This window comes from Ptychodera flava, chromosome 19 (genome assembly GCF_041260155.1).
Source record: "Ptychodera flava strain L36383 chromosome 19, AS_Pfla_20210202, whole genome shotgun sequence".
In the NCBI taxonomy this organism is placed as follows: Eukaryota; Metazoa; Hemichordata; class Enteropneusta; family Ptychoderidae; genus Ptychodera; species Ptychodera flava.
This window is the reverse complement of record NC_091946.1, coordinates 35,383,332-35,396,293: the sequence shown is the minus strand read 5'-3', so window position 1 is coordinate 35,396,293 and position 12,962 is coordinate 35,383,332. Positions and strand designations below refer to the sequence as shown.

At 38.0% G+C, this 12,962-nt stretch overlaps 1 protein-coding gene and 1 long non-coding RNA gene across 2 annotated transcripts in view; one reads left to right on the top strand and one right to left on the bottom strand.

Annotated features, from left to right (window-relative positions):
- LOC139119393 (probable RNA-binding protein 18) overlaps window positions 1-2,247 on the bottom strand; it is a 62,332-nt gene extending 60,085 nt beyond the window's left edge. The window contains exon 1 of the mRNA XM_070683188.1: window positions 2,039-2,247. Coding sequence (XP_070539289.1) covers window positions 2,039-2,112 — 74 coding nt within the window. The 5' untranslated portion in view covers window positions 2,113-2,247. The remainder of the gene's footprint in view (window positions 1-2,038) is intronic.
- A 3,079-nt stretch (window positions 2,248-5,326) lies between these two features.
- Window positions 5,327-9,247, top strand: LOC139119394 (uncharacterized). The gene is made up of 4 exons (XR_011548915.1): window positions 5,327-5,469; window positions 6,367-6,498; window positions 7,137-7,275; window positions 8,956-9,247. It is a non-coding gene; the product is annotated as an uncharacterized lncRNA (long non-coding RNA).
- Window positions 9,248-12,962: the final 3,715 nt, after the last annotated feature.

Below are 12,962 nucleotides of genomic sequence, written 5' to 3'. Positions count from 1 at the left end.
GTAGACAAGACGACTGGTGATTGAGAGAAAGGATTGATGTTGAAGAATGGCTGTAGCGTCTGCAAGCTGACAGCTTGAAACTCTCCAGATGGAATAAAACTTACCAGGAGAGACTGCTGCACCTGCCGACAGATTGCACAATAAATGCAGGTCTTCGGCTAAGAATGTCTATTCCTTGAAATAAAATTAACGGATTCATATGAGGTCACCTTTTTCATGTCTGCTCCATCTCTTTCAATTACGGTTACTGTCAACCATTACAGAAATATTTCAGTTTAATTAGTGTGACAGCAGAGCTGACTTCAATGAATGGGCTGCACTTTCAAGAAATATGGCTGCTTGAGAATGTCCTTCATATCGTCCGGCAATTCATAATCTACATGCCTTGCATATGTCGTCTTTCAATGGCCACCAATGAAAAGCCACATTTGAAATTCAAATTTTGGAAAACGGAGTATTTGTCATGTTTTGCTTTCAATCATAATTCCTCTATTTCTTAACAAAGGATCTACCACTGCTAATGCTGGGCTTTTAAGCCTGTAAGGAAAATTGAAATTAATTGTGTCTTTAGCAAACCTTTGAAGTATGGGGTTTGCTGCTCTGATGCAGCTGAATTTTCTAGATACTACAGCTCAGTGAGTACTGTACAGAAAAGTTAGATATCTACTGTGGCATAGGTTCAGGAGTGATTGTAAGGTTCAACGCTGGAAGGCGGGTAGATAAAGCACAATGCTGTCGTGAGGCCAATTGCTGAAAAGCAGAGAGTGCATGTGAAACGTTGAAAGTGGAGAAAATGGGCAGGTGTAGAGTACTGATTGTCTGAAGCTCTTATCAGTTCAGAGGTGTAAGCGTACAGCGTAGTATTGCATGTCAATGTGAGTATTATCATCTTCGGCCTGATCAAAAGACGTTGTCTCATTTCAACAGCGACAGAAATGCAAGATAAAAGCACAAGCTAAGCCTACTGTACTATTCTGAAAGTAGAAGAATTCTGGTTATATTGGAGGGGAATGAACCTTTTCATGTGTTGAGTCCATAGGATATTAATGTGAACGTGCAGATTGTCTACATACCATTAATTCACATCAGAGTTGTAAAAGTTTTATAAAAACAGGAAAAGACCTTTCGTTATTATGATTCATGTGGTAGTCCTCAGGAAGCTCTACAACAGCTGAAACCATGACACTAATTACCGTAATAAAAATAAAAATTATTTTTTACTCTCTGGCCAGAAGAGTGAGCCATGAGAATACAAACCTTATCCACACATCCTGCGAAAGACTACGGATGAACTTAGTAGCACATTTGTCTGTGATATATTGATGATTCATTTTTACTTTCTGTAAATAATTTCCTTATTTGAGAAAACAATAATACAGTATTTTAATGTGTCAATCCGACGGTACTGCAGCTTTGAACTGAAGATCAAAAAGCTGCCGTTATAAAAATGTAGACTTCGCCTTGTCTATATCACTAACCCGTGGTATATATACTTCCGATGACAAAAAAAAACGTCGTTCAATGTGTGGAAATAAACGACAGAGTGATAAACAGCAACAATGCAATGGACAACGGTGCGAAACCGAACATGTCGAGTGAATAGCAGAGCGTCTTGGCAGCAGTTCGGCCGCGGCCTTACTCCTTGAAGGCGCTGACTGTAATGTTGCTAAGCTGTAAATATGTTTGGCGTCAGTCCACGGTTACCCTACCACTGTGGGGTAGAGTAACCGTGGTCAGTCGTTTGACATTCAGCAGTGGTTGTCCTGTTTCCGTGTTCTCTTGCGATGTCGATAGAACAATACGAGTCGATTTATTTCGACAGAAAACTAGCATGCTAAAATGCCACCGAGGAAAAACGTAGACCTGAGTCTCTCTCATGTTCGTAACCCTGTTCAAGTAATACTAAGTAGACTCACAATTGAGCTGAAGTTATATAAACAGTGAGTCAAAACAACATGAACATAACATGCTCTATCGTCTATGCCGAGGGATTCGCAGATCCTCGAAAGTCTGACAACAGACAATAAATTTTACTTACTCGGTTATTCTCGGGTCCAAGTTTCCAATCCACAGACGGTTGTCACCGCCAGAATCGCTCGACGAAGAAGCCATGTTATCTTGCACACGATCACACAGCGGGGAGAGCAGTTTTCAATCTGACCATGTTCATTGACATACCTCACAATTTACCTTTCAGTACACCCGCCATGTTACTGTTAGGACATCCCTAACTTGCTGGCAATTTATACATAGACCACCTAGATTCTTGTATAAAAAGTTCCACGGCATGTAAAAGTTCGGCGGGAGTTCGACGCTGGTGGCGTCGGAAAAATCGCGCATACATGCATGTACATACATATACTGACATATATAAATACAGAAATAGATGGAAAGATAGAGACAGACAGGCAGATAGGTAGATAAATAGATAGACAGATAGATAGATAGATAGATTGATAGATAGATAGGTAGATAGATAGATAGATAGATAGATAGATAGATGGATAGATGGATGGATGGATGGATGGATGGATGGATGGATGGTTGGATGGATGGATGGATGGATGGATGGATGGATGGATGGATGGATAGATAGATGGCACAAGACCACTAATTCATAGTTCGGAAGAAAAATAGTGCAGACCTTGAAGTTTTCATACCTTCATGGATTCTTGTTTGGTTTGAACTTTAATTTGAAACATTTGAGTAAAGGTGTTTTTCTGCTTGAATCAAAATGCAGACTGTCGTGAATAACGGCTGAAACATTCGGTGGTAATATGTGGAGTTCTAAGGCCCATCGAAATCATATCATAACAATAAGCCCGAATTTTGTCACAACACCACTGAGGGCGCTATTTTCATAGTGATCTCAAAATTTCCGTGGACTTGCCCACACGAAAAATCCATCAGTACTGAAGCTTGCAGAGTTTAATGTTAATATTATGCATATCCTTTCGAATGGTCTAAATCTTTTACGGTGAAAAATTGAAACCATTGGAAAATGGAAAATTTGCAATGTAATTGATTCATACCAACACATGTTTCTGGATTGCAAAAGGCTTGGCCTATTCTGGCAGCAGGTCAATTTTTTGCTGTCAAAACTAGATATTCAAATATCTGTAGATTTCCACATCATTGTATTAGGTTATAAACCACTACATGAATCTTTGTTGATTAGATTTGTCAATTTAGTCATCACGCTTGCAAAGTATTGTATCTTTTCTTCATGGGTCCATTTTAGAAAAGACAATGACTGCCAAAAAGCAGTACTATCGTACGTGTTTCATAACTACCTGCATTTTAACTATATGATTCACAAATTTAATAACTATTGAAAGTTCTTTGTCTTTTAGAAAAGAATACTTGTGTAACTTTTGATAAGATTGTAGAGGATAATAGATACAACAACATCAATGACTGTAAAAATAAGAATCTTTTTATCTTCTTGAACAATTAATACTATATGTAAAAAGCAATGTACAATTTTTATGACTGAAATAAATATATTAAAAAAGAACATAGTACATTATAAGCCAGTGATGCGGTGAATTACCGCACGTTTCACCTCACCATTTACATGTACAGTTGTATGTATACCACGCACAGTGTCTTCTCCAATAAGCAGCATGTATTGAAAACCAAGACATAGTCACAGACTAATTTATTTATTGCTTACAAAAATCATGACCAGTGTACTACTGGCCTTCGAAAAAACATCACTAATTAGTGACTAACAAGCTTTGTATTCACAAGAATATCATATATTGTTCATAGTGCGTGCCTATATCTTTCAGAGAAAGCTTGCGTCAAATAGCTAATTGGTTCCAAAATATTCATTTTAAAGCTGTTGGGTATTGAAACTGTAACTAAACAGAATGTAATAAATGTGTTATCCTAAATTTAAAAAAATCATCAGTAGTCAAGGTGACATTGACCTAACACCTGTTAAGAGGATTCGTGCCTCTGAATTTTTAAAATAGGAAAATTGAGCTCAACGCTACTGTGGTGGCCTATAGGAAATTAATTAGTGGTCTTGTGACAGATAGATAGGTAGGCAGAAAGGCGGATTGTCATGGACGACCTCTGTCCGATTTAACATCAAACCAGGTACAGTACCGTAAATGTATGCGGGGTTTTTTTGTAAGTTTGACCTCGACTTCGAATAAAAGTTTTTCAAAAAATGTGAATAAATTTCAAGGAAATATGAACCAATGAACAATTTCAGTGAGTGAGTGAGTGAGTGAGTCAGACAGACAGACAGACAGAGAGCAGACAGGGAAAGAGACAGACGGGAGGGAGGGAGAACGAAACAAAATTAATTAAATGAAATAAAAGGAATGAAATTTTTTTCTTTCTTGACGTTTCAAGGAACAACTACTTGGAGAGACAGGGTACATGCTGGAATTCCATCTAGTCTAGTTTGACAATCAAGGCATTAACAATTCCACTTCGGCCACTAGAAACTCTTTAATACTTAATAAAGGTATTAAATGTATAAGTGTATCGAACTGAACTCTTTCTATTTATACAGGGACTTGGTAGACGCGAGCCGTACAGGCCGCAAGTCAATCGCAGGTCAGTAATCTGTCGATTTCAGGCAGCAACGAGGGCGCTGTACACCTCATGCACACGCACTGTTAGCTTTAGCTGGAGCTCCGTTCCTTTATACTGACTTCAGAACACGGTAGCACAGCTCTTCCTTATTCACGATTACTACCATTTTCTTGAGAAGCATGTTTGCGATAGCTGCAAACAATACTTAACAATTACGTTTCAAGGAGCAGCCAATAAACAACGGGTATGGAAGACAAAATACCATCGTTCATTCTGTGCCTTTAGGGGATAGGAAAGTTTGGTGTTATGTTCTCAACTGGATTTTAATTTTTTTTTCAGCCTTTCTCATTTTCCATGGCCTGTAAACGCAGAGATGACCAAAATTTGAGCCAAAGTTGAAGTCATAAATTAAAAAGATAGCAACGACAATAAAGACTGTCATAGGCCTAAGCTTATGTCCAGCTACGCGCCCACACATGATTTATACAAATATGCGTCGTGTCTAGTTTTTCACAGTAAGAATCACTGAAGTCCCGATCTACCAATCGATTTAATCGTTTCTGAAGCTGATGGTGCCGTTACTGTTTCTGCGTTTATGAATAAGCAGCACTCTGTGATGGATATAAGGACTTATACCCACATATTTTCAACTACGCTCACAGATTTTAGCCGTCTGAACAAAAACATCGATCTATGACTGTCAACCATGGAATATGTCAATAAAATATTTTGATAAGCTTATTTATATGACCTATGTCGCGAGTTGGATACGTACTTTGTGTAGGGCTTCCGACCGATGGCAAATGACCTGGTAGATTTCTGTCAATGTTTGACGACATTAGGTACGCTGAATGATAACGTTTCATCGTTGAATCTTCGTTGGTTTTAGTCCCATCAACATTTTCTGGGTCAGATGTAAGTGAGTTTCATGGTTCTTTTTCATAGTTTCACTCAAGCGTTTTGATAACAATTTCCATGAGCATACGACGCGATGAGTTGTCTTGCATTTTGGACGCCTCAAAAGTAGCCGAAGTCCGAATTAGATTTTTTCAATCTGGTCGCCATATTTACCACATAACATGGCTGTTTGCCAACGTTGTATTGATCAACCCAAAACCAGTTGTTTTTAACACAAATTCTCGTTTTAACTCTTTACTATTGGGGGCAACATTGCAATGCATAATAGCACATCATTTTACATTATAAGAACTCTGTAAGAAAAGGCTGTGAGATACATTACACGTTGCAGTCTCTCAGTACCTATAACGTATTGTTTACGATGAATTGTTGACCCCACCCAATTTGATTGAAAACCAGACTATGCATGACAGTAACGTTTTGAACGAAGTGTACTTATGAGCTGTACGATCTTGAGATGGAATTTATGTCTGTGATATGGTTACTTGGCCCACCTACGGCGAGAACTCCGTCGTTGAGAGGGGCGATCTTTGACCAAAACGAACTATAATGATTAAACTCGAAGAAAACGACTAAAAAACATAATGGCTGCCTGGGACATTACAGTGCCTGTTACAGACGACATTGAGATGATTGGATTGATAATTATCCCCCACAGTTCCTTAACGATGTCACTTTTATGGTTCAATTATGGACAACTGTTGAGAATTACTTCTACTGTTTTGAATTGATCATATACAGTCCTGCTGACCGCACAGCTAACTAATGACGTCAATATTAATCTGTGTACTCACTCAAATTTTACACCCAAAACTGGTGACGTTTTCAGCAATAACAATGAAAATACACATCTTACTGTATACCTTACTCGTTTCCTGTCGCATTTATTGTCAGAGCAAAGAGTAAAAATGGTTCAGAAGACTAAAGCCGAAAAGTGGACGACGATAATTACGACTGTATTTGGAATTTGTGCATTGATACTTTTTATTTGCATGGGAATATGGTATACGCCAGAATGGGAAAAAGGTGTGTTGTATTATATTGTATTGCATTGTCTTGTATTGCATTGCATTGTACTGTACTGTACTGTACTGTACTGTACTGTACTGTACTGTACTGTACTGTACTGTACTGTACTGTATTGTATTGTATTGCATTGACTTGCATTGCACTGCCCTGCATTGTACCATACTGTACTTTACTATATTGTACTGAACAGTACTGCACTGTAACTGAGATGCACTGCACTATTCCGTTCTGTGCTGTGCTGTACTTTATTGTAATTGCATTGCATTTCACTGCACGCTCTGTACTGTACTGTACTGTACTGTACTGTACTTACTGTACTGTACTGTACTGTACTGTACTGTACTGTATCGGAGTATCGTCACAATCAACCTGAAATTATATACTATTTAATACAATAAAATTATAGCAATGCAGAAGAAATAGACGTGCAACAACTTCAACAATTCGTTATACTTTGCAAGTTAGAATCGCAAAGATCGTAATCATCATCATCACCATCATCATCATCATCATCATCATTATCGTCGTCGTCGTCGTCGTCGTCGTCATCATCTGATCACTATTATCATCAAAATCATCATCACAAGCAGCAGCATCTTTTTTCATATTAAGAAGTATTTCTCTTGTGTTGCTAGAATCGGATTCCACGACTCAAGCAACGGCCACACAGTCAATGAATATCATTAAAGAGTTCGTTGGTAATTTCAAGGCTGGAAAAATGGTCGACAAGGTTGGAGTCATGTGATTAAAGACATTCCCAAATTATATCAAAAGGTAAGGTTGAGTCAGTCAGCAATGACACAAGGCAATAGCAATGGTATTTCAAAATTTACAAACTGTTTTTTGGGGGGTTTTTTTTCTAGCGCTGTATTTAATTGTCGGATAATTCTTGATTCAGCTCAATATGCTGTAACCTTTGTGACGTATTTTCTATCATTTTTTTCCTATACAATCTATTGCTGATCTTCTACTCCAAAGTCTTTGAAAACGTCCTTGTGTCTGTAAAGGGAAAGCAACTCCACACATCATCCATATATTGGTTGTTTGCGTTTAATGTATGGTAGTAGTGTATTTTTTCACTGTCTTGTATATAGAACTGATTAGGCGCGGCTTGTCCATACATCATCTGTGTGTGTTATGATGTTAGATATTATTGCTGACAACTGAATTCTTATGCGGACTATAATTCATTTGTCAACAACAACATAGTACTTGTTGTTTCAACATTTCTTGCTCAAAAGTTTAAAAAAATACAATCAAAAGTATGAAACAAGGTCGCTGTTTTTTAGAATAAATCTTCGACAGCGGCCACTTTCCATGGATAAATCAAACACATTCCTCTGAATCGGCATCTGAAAATGTGCTGACAAAATATTTCTTTGGCACCGCCTACAGAAAGAATATGGGAGAGGGAAAACTATAATACCATTTCTCGATTCAAAAACGTATTACAGTAATGGCCAATACAGCATTCTTGATATTTTTGCGGATTGCGAGGGTATGCTTGACATTCACCATATCATATGTCACCATTTTTCAAGTTCATAATTGTTTAACTTAAAGGGGCAGGTTGTTTACCAGCTTTATCTAAAAGAAAATTGACCAAGCTAATAAAAATTTCAATGGAAATCAAACGACTAACATCATTTAAATACTCAATGTCAACGGGAGTTAATGCGAGAACCAGGGATTGAAGACTGCCCCTTTAAGATGGAATCCCATCTTGGGCAGTTTTCCAGACCCTAAAAATTTTAAAGTACTTTTCTTGTCTGCTGCTCATGTGGATTCATTTTGGAGCCTGTGGAGTTAATGAGGGTAGTGTACTACCTTTTCTGTGAAATCGAAAATTTAAGGTTGTATGCACCTCGAAAGTGACAGACTAATATAAACTTTTGCTCAAACTTTTCTCAAGGAATCTTTCAACCATTCAAAATCAAGAATAAAAAGCGGGGGTCACCGCGTGCAAATACTAGAGAAACAAATAACCCAAGATTTACCGATATTTAAAATTCAAAATGGCCGCCATCCCTTTGTTAACTTGATTGAGAAAAATAAAATTTTCGAATTTCGAAAAACTAAGCCGTGAAAAGTTTTTTTTTTTACACCAAGAGCTTTAAAATTTACCCCAACAAGTGGTATATCAGTAAAGAATTGTAAAAGTTTGAGAGTCCGAATATCTGTCCCCGAGGTGCGTTCTACTTTAACTTCTCTTGGAGTCAACACGTGGTATATCGACGGTGATTAGATATTTTTTCTGACACTAAGATTTGATTTTTATTTTGACTATTGAAGAGAATGTTCTAAAACTTTCCTTTGGAAAGGTTTGAGCAAAATTTCAATCACTCTGTTTCGAGGCACGGTCATACCTAGTAAGGTGTTTGGTTTGTCTGATAATTTCATACGCAAACACAAAACCCCATTATTTATGTCCTTTCTATTTTTATTTCTCTGCAGGTCAGCTATCACAGCACTCAAATGATGAACCGACGCATTCAAATCTTTATTTTCCGGTGACGTTTTGGAGGCGAAAAATGAAGTTTTTGTAAAAAAGTCATTTTCTGATGTTTTGTCACTTTGTAATCGGCCTTTACGAACTTTTCTTTGTATTACACATCGATTTTTTAATCCATTCTTGTCAAAACAGTAGAGCTCATTTTGATAGAATTCCAAGTCGCAAAATTTGTTCTGCATATTGTATGTTCACTTTGAAACAAAGTATGACAAATAAAAATTCCCAAACAACGAACACTTTGGCGATCGTCAGTGACTTCTTCTGTGTTTATTTCTTCTGTTTTATATTTTATTGAAATTTGCAGCTGCTTTCCATCAATTTGCATTTTGCAGGGTTTAAGTACTCCGAAACGTCTGGCATAAATGTGCATCAGGTGTAGTCTCGATCATCAGACGATGAACGCTCATCTCGCAAATATACAGCGCCCTCAAAGGTGAGTTTACGAAATTACAGGAAATGACCGTGACTCGAGCTGGTGCAATAAGGTGAATTTACAATTGTGCCTGCTAAGATGTGCCATCATGATATAAAGCATAGGTGCGGAAAAGAGTCCCTATGGATGTACATATATTCAAATAGGAAGGTAATTTTGACAGCCGGAACAAAATCTTTTACAAAATCGATGAACAAATACTGATATTTTATACCGTCTATTACATGGTGACAATATTATTTTCTTTAGCAACAATGTCAGTAATTTTTAATCAACCGCACAGAAAACGCTCATCTAGTTTGAGTGACTGGGAAAGAAAGAATGCACATTGGCAAGGAGAGGGAGGGAGAAAGAAGAAACAGACAGACAGACAGAGACTGACAGACAGAAACAGGCAGATATATGTCCCGGGTGAAAACAGGTCTTATCCATCAAGCAAAGACTCTTTAAAAAAGGGAAGTAGTATAAGTATCTCAGAGAGTTTCCGAACCGGGAGTCGTTTTACCAACTATTTTGGGAATATTAAAAGGATGCTCAGCGTGAGAATATGTAAATGGTGGAATGTTACCTGGGACATGGACCAAACATTGTGGGACGAATTCGGTCAATAATTATTAGGGAGTAACGATAAGTACTAGAACAGCAGGAGATGTATCGTGACGAAGCTGGATGTTAAAGAGTTTTAAGTAAAAGTTTAATTTACAACACACACTGGTAATTTTTGTTCTCTTGAAAGTAACGTGACGACAAGGAGAAACTGTCTGTCCCCTGTTTGTGTCAGCATTTGTCAGGAAAGAGTCTTCACGCGTGACCACTTTGTATATTTCCTCTGTGTTCGCTGACTTGCGTATCAGGGGTTTTACAAAACTGTTATACCACTCTCCGCCTCGTGCCATCGTTCTAACGATGCTTTCTAATTTCCATAACCGAATATTTTATTATAACCACCTGGTTTTCTTTTGTTTAAAAGTGTCCGATTTACAAGTTCTTTTGTTTAAAAGTGTCCGATTTAGTAAATCGGACAGTTCTTTTGTTAAAAACTGTCCGGTTCACTAGTAAATCGGACACTTTTAAACAAAAGAACTTGTAAAATGGACACTTTTTAAACAAAAGAAAGTCACGTGGCGACGAGTAAAAAACAAAACAAATGAAACAAAACAAATGCGAGACATTAACCAGAAGAAATTTATTTCACCATCAAGTACAGAGTAAAGACACTTTAAAAGAATCACCGGACTGAATTAATTTTGCACGACTGTACATCTCAAAATCAATTACTGGTCACCGTGAAATAACGGTATTGATTGCAAATATCACTTCTTTGTTAGGTTATTGTTATCGAATCTGAAATTTAAGACTTTAAAGTCAGTTGCCAAACACTGAATGTGGAGATTTCAGTCGCCTTTGGTAAAGTTAAATCTAGCTACAGGCAAACACACACGCAGTACCACAGTCATTGTGGTTCTAGACATATTGTTTTTTTGTACTTGCAGTTTCTGTTGCGCCTTTCTCTGACGTGGCTGTGTAGCTTGGTCTTCCGATTGTGGCCGTTAGCACTGGCGTGACGGGGGACTTTTCTTTTCCATCTTTGGCTTTGGTAGTTGAAGTGCACCGGATACAGCTTTCATTTGTACTTCATCCGCCATATCGAAATACGTAGAGCGACTCGACAATTGCGTGTATGCTGCTCAAAGTTTTCGACTCAAATGAGCAAAGCGTGACTCTAACGTCGATCTGCAAACACCTTTTCACTTCATTCAACCAACCAATCAATCAAACATAATTCATACAATTCAAATCAAACCAGGTGCTCAACCACGTCATCGCACTACAATAGCAACACATGTCAACTTTGTTTTATCCAATCATGGGTTATTTTTTTATACTTTCGTTCAACAAGGTGTCAAAACGCGTCAATGTTTTCCTGCCAAAGTTTCAACTTGCACTGCACTAAAATTACAAATAAAAACATTCGGCGTGCAAACAAGGCTCTAAAACTCGGCAAAGTCGTGGTATAACACGGTAAGCGAACTCGTAGGAGGCGGTTTACGGAATTTAACGGTACAGTTTGCCATAAAACTCCTCGGCCCTGCGGGCCTCGGAGTTTTACTGGCAAACTGTACTGTTAAATTCCGTAAACCGCCTCCTACTCGTCCGTTTACCTATAGTTAATATATTACCATGTCCTGCCCGTCGCATTTTGATTGGTCGAGCTGAACCACGTGACTGACCACAAACACAGTAATGGTTTGTTTGCATGCCCGTGAATATAAATAATAAGATTAACAACTCAAAGTATCGTAACTTTACACCTCAAACGTAAATCATAATCAATCACAAAATAAAATTGAGATACTTTTTTCTAAAACATCTCAGGATTTGCCAATTTTTTACAGCGCGCGTGACAGTGCGTCGCGTATTGTTCAGTTTCTGGGGCCCAGTTGTCGTTCGCTCCTGAAATTTTCGGAAATTTTGACGGTTTTCTTGGGTTCGCTGATAATATAATGGAAATAACAGGCTCCGCTCTGACCATTAACGTTTATTTGTGGGCGCGGGCTCGAGGAAAGCCAAATTAACGGGCTCGGCAAGCCTCGCCCGTTAATTTTTGGCTTTCCTCTCGCCCTTGCCCACAAATAAACGTTATAATTAATGGTCAGCGCGTCGCCCGTTATTTCTTGGCTTGTATGTAGTGCATGAATCATACAATCTAGGTCTCCGTGGCACATCGCGTTTTACTTTCTGATATGGAAACAGAGTTACCTGCCAGGCGATGGAGTCTGAATGATAAATTATTCTATTTTAGGCCGACATGTACGATGAAAAGACATCACTAACATGCTAACTTTACATTTAAACGGCATGATATGTAAACATTCCCATTTTGCTTGGGATAACAAAACTTCCGAGAGCATATGTAAATACGATACAAAGTATTGACAGAGCAATTCCTTAGGCAATAGTCGCTAGAGGGCGTGCGTAATTTTTGGACAATTATGCTTATCATTATGACGTTACATTCCCCAGGGAGAGCCGGGCACTCTATCGGAAGGGCATAAGCATAAGCATACAGCGATTTTGACCTCTTTTTCGTCTCATTATAGTTCTGACCATGAAAGTGTTGATAAATTGTAAATTTTTGACCCCCGTTTTTTTATTCTATCACAACTTGTGCCCTAACTTGAATACGCCCTTTTGACCAATCAGCCTGTATAAAATGTAGAGTTTTGACCCAAGCCTTTGTCAAAAAATATAGACTTTTGATATTTTGATCCCCTCTTCCTGTAATGAAAAATTATGGAGTTTGTGTTGGTATTTTGAACTACCCAGGGTACATCTGCATCTAAATTAATGGTGCATGCCCTCAATTGGGGGAGGGTCGCATACAATTGATGGATTTATCAAACATATTTGTTATATTGTAAAGATTTTAATACACGTAAGCCTGAAACATGTGCCAATCTAAACCCACCCAGTACCTCTGTATAGTATTTGTATTAACCCAATAGAAGATTGATA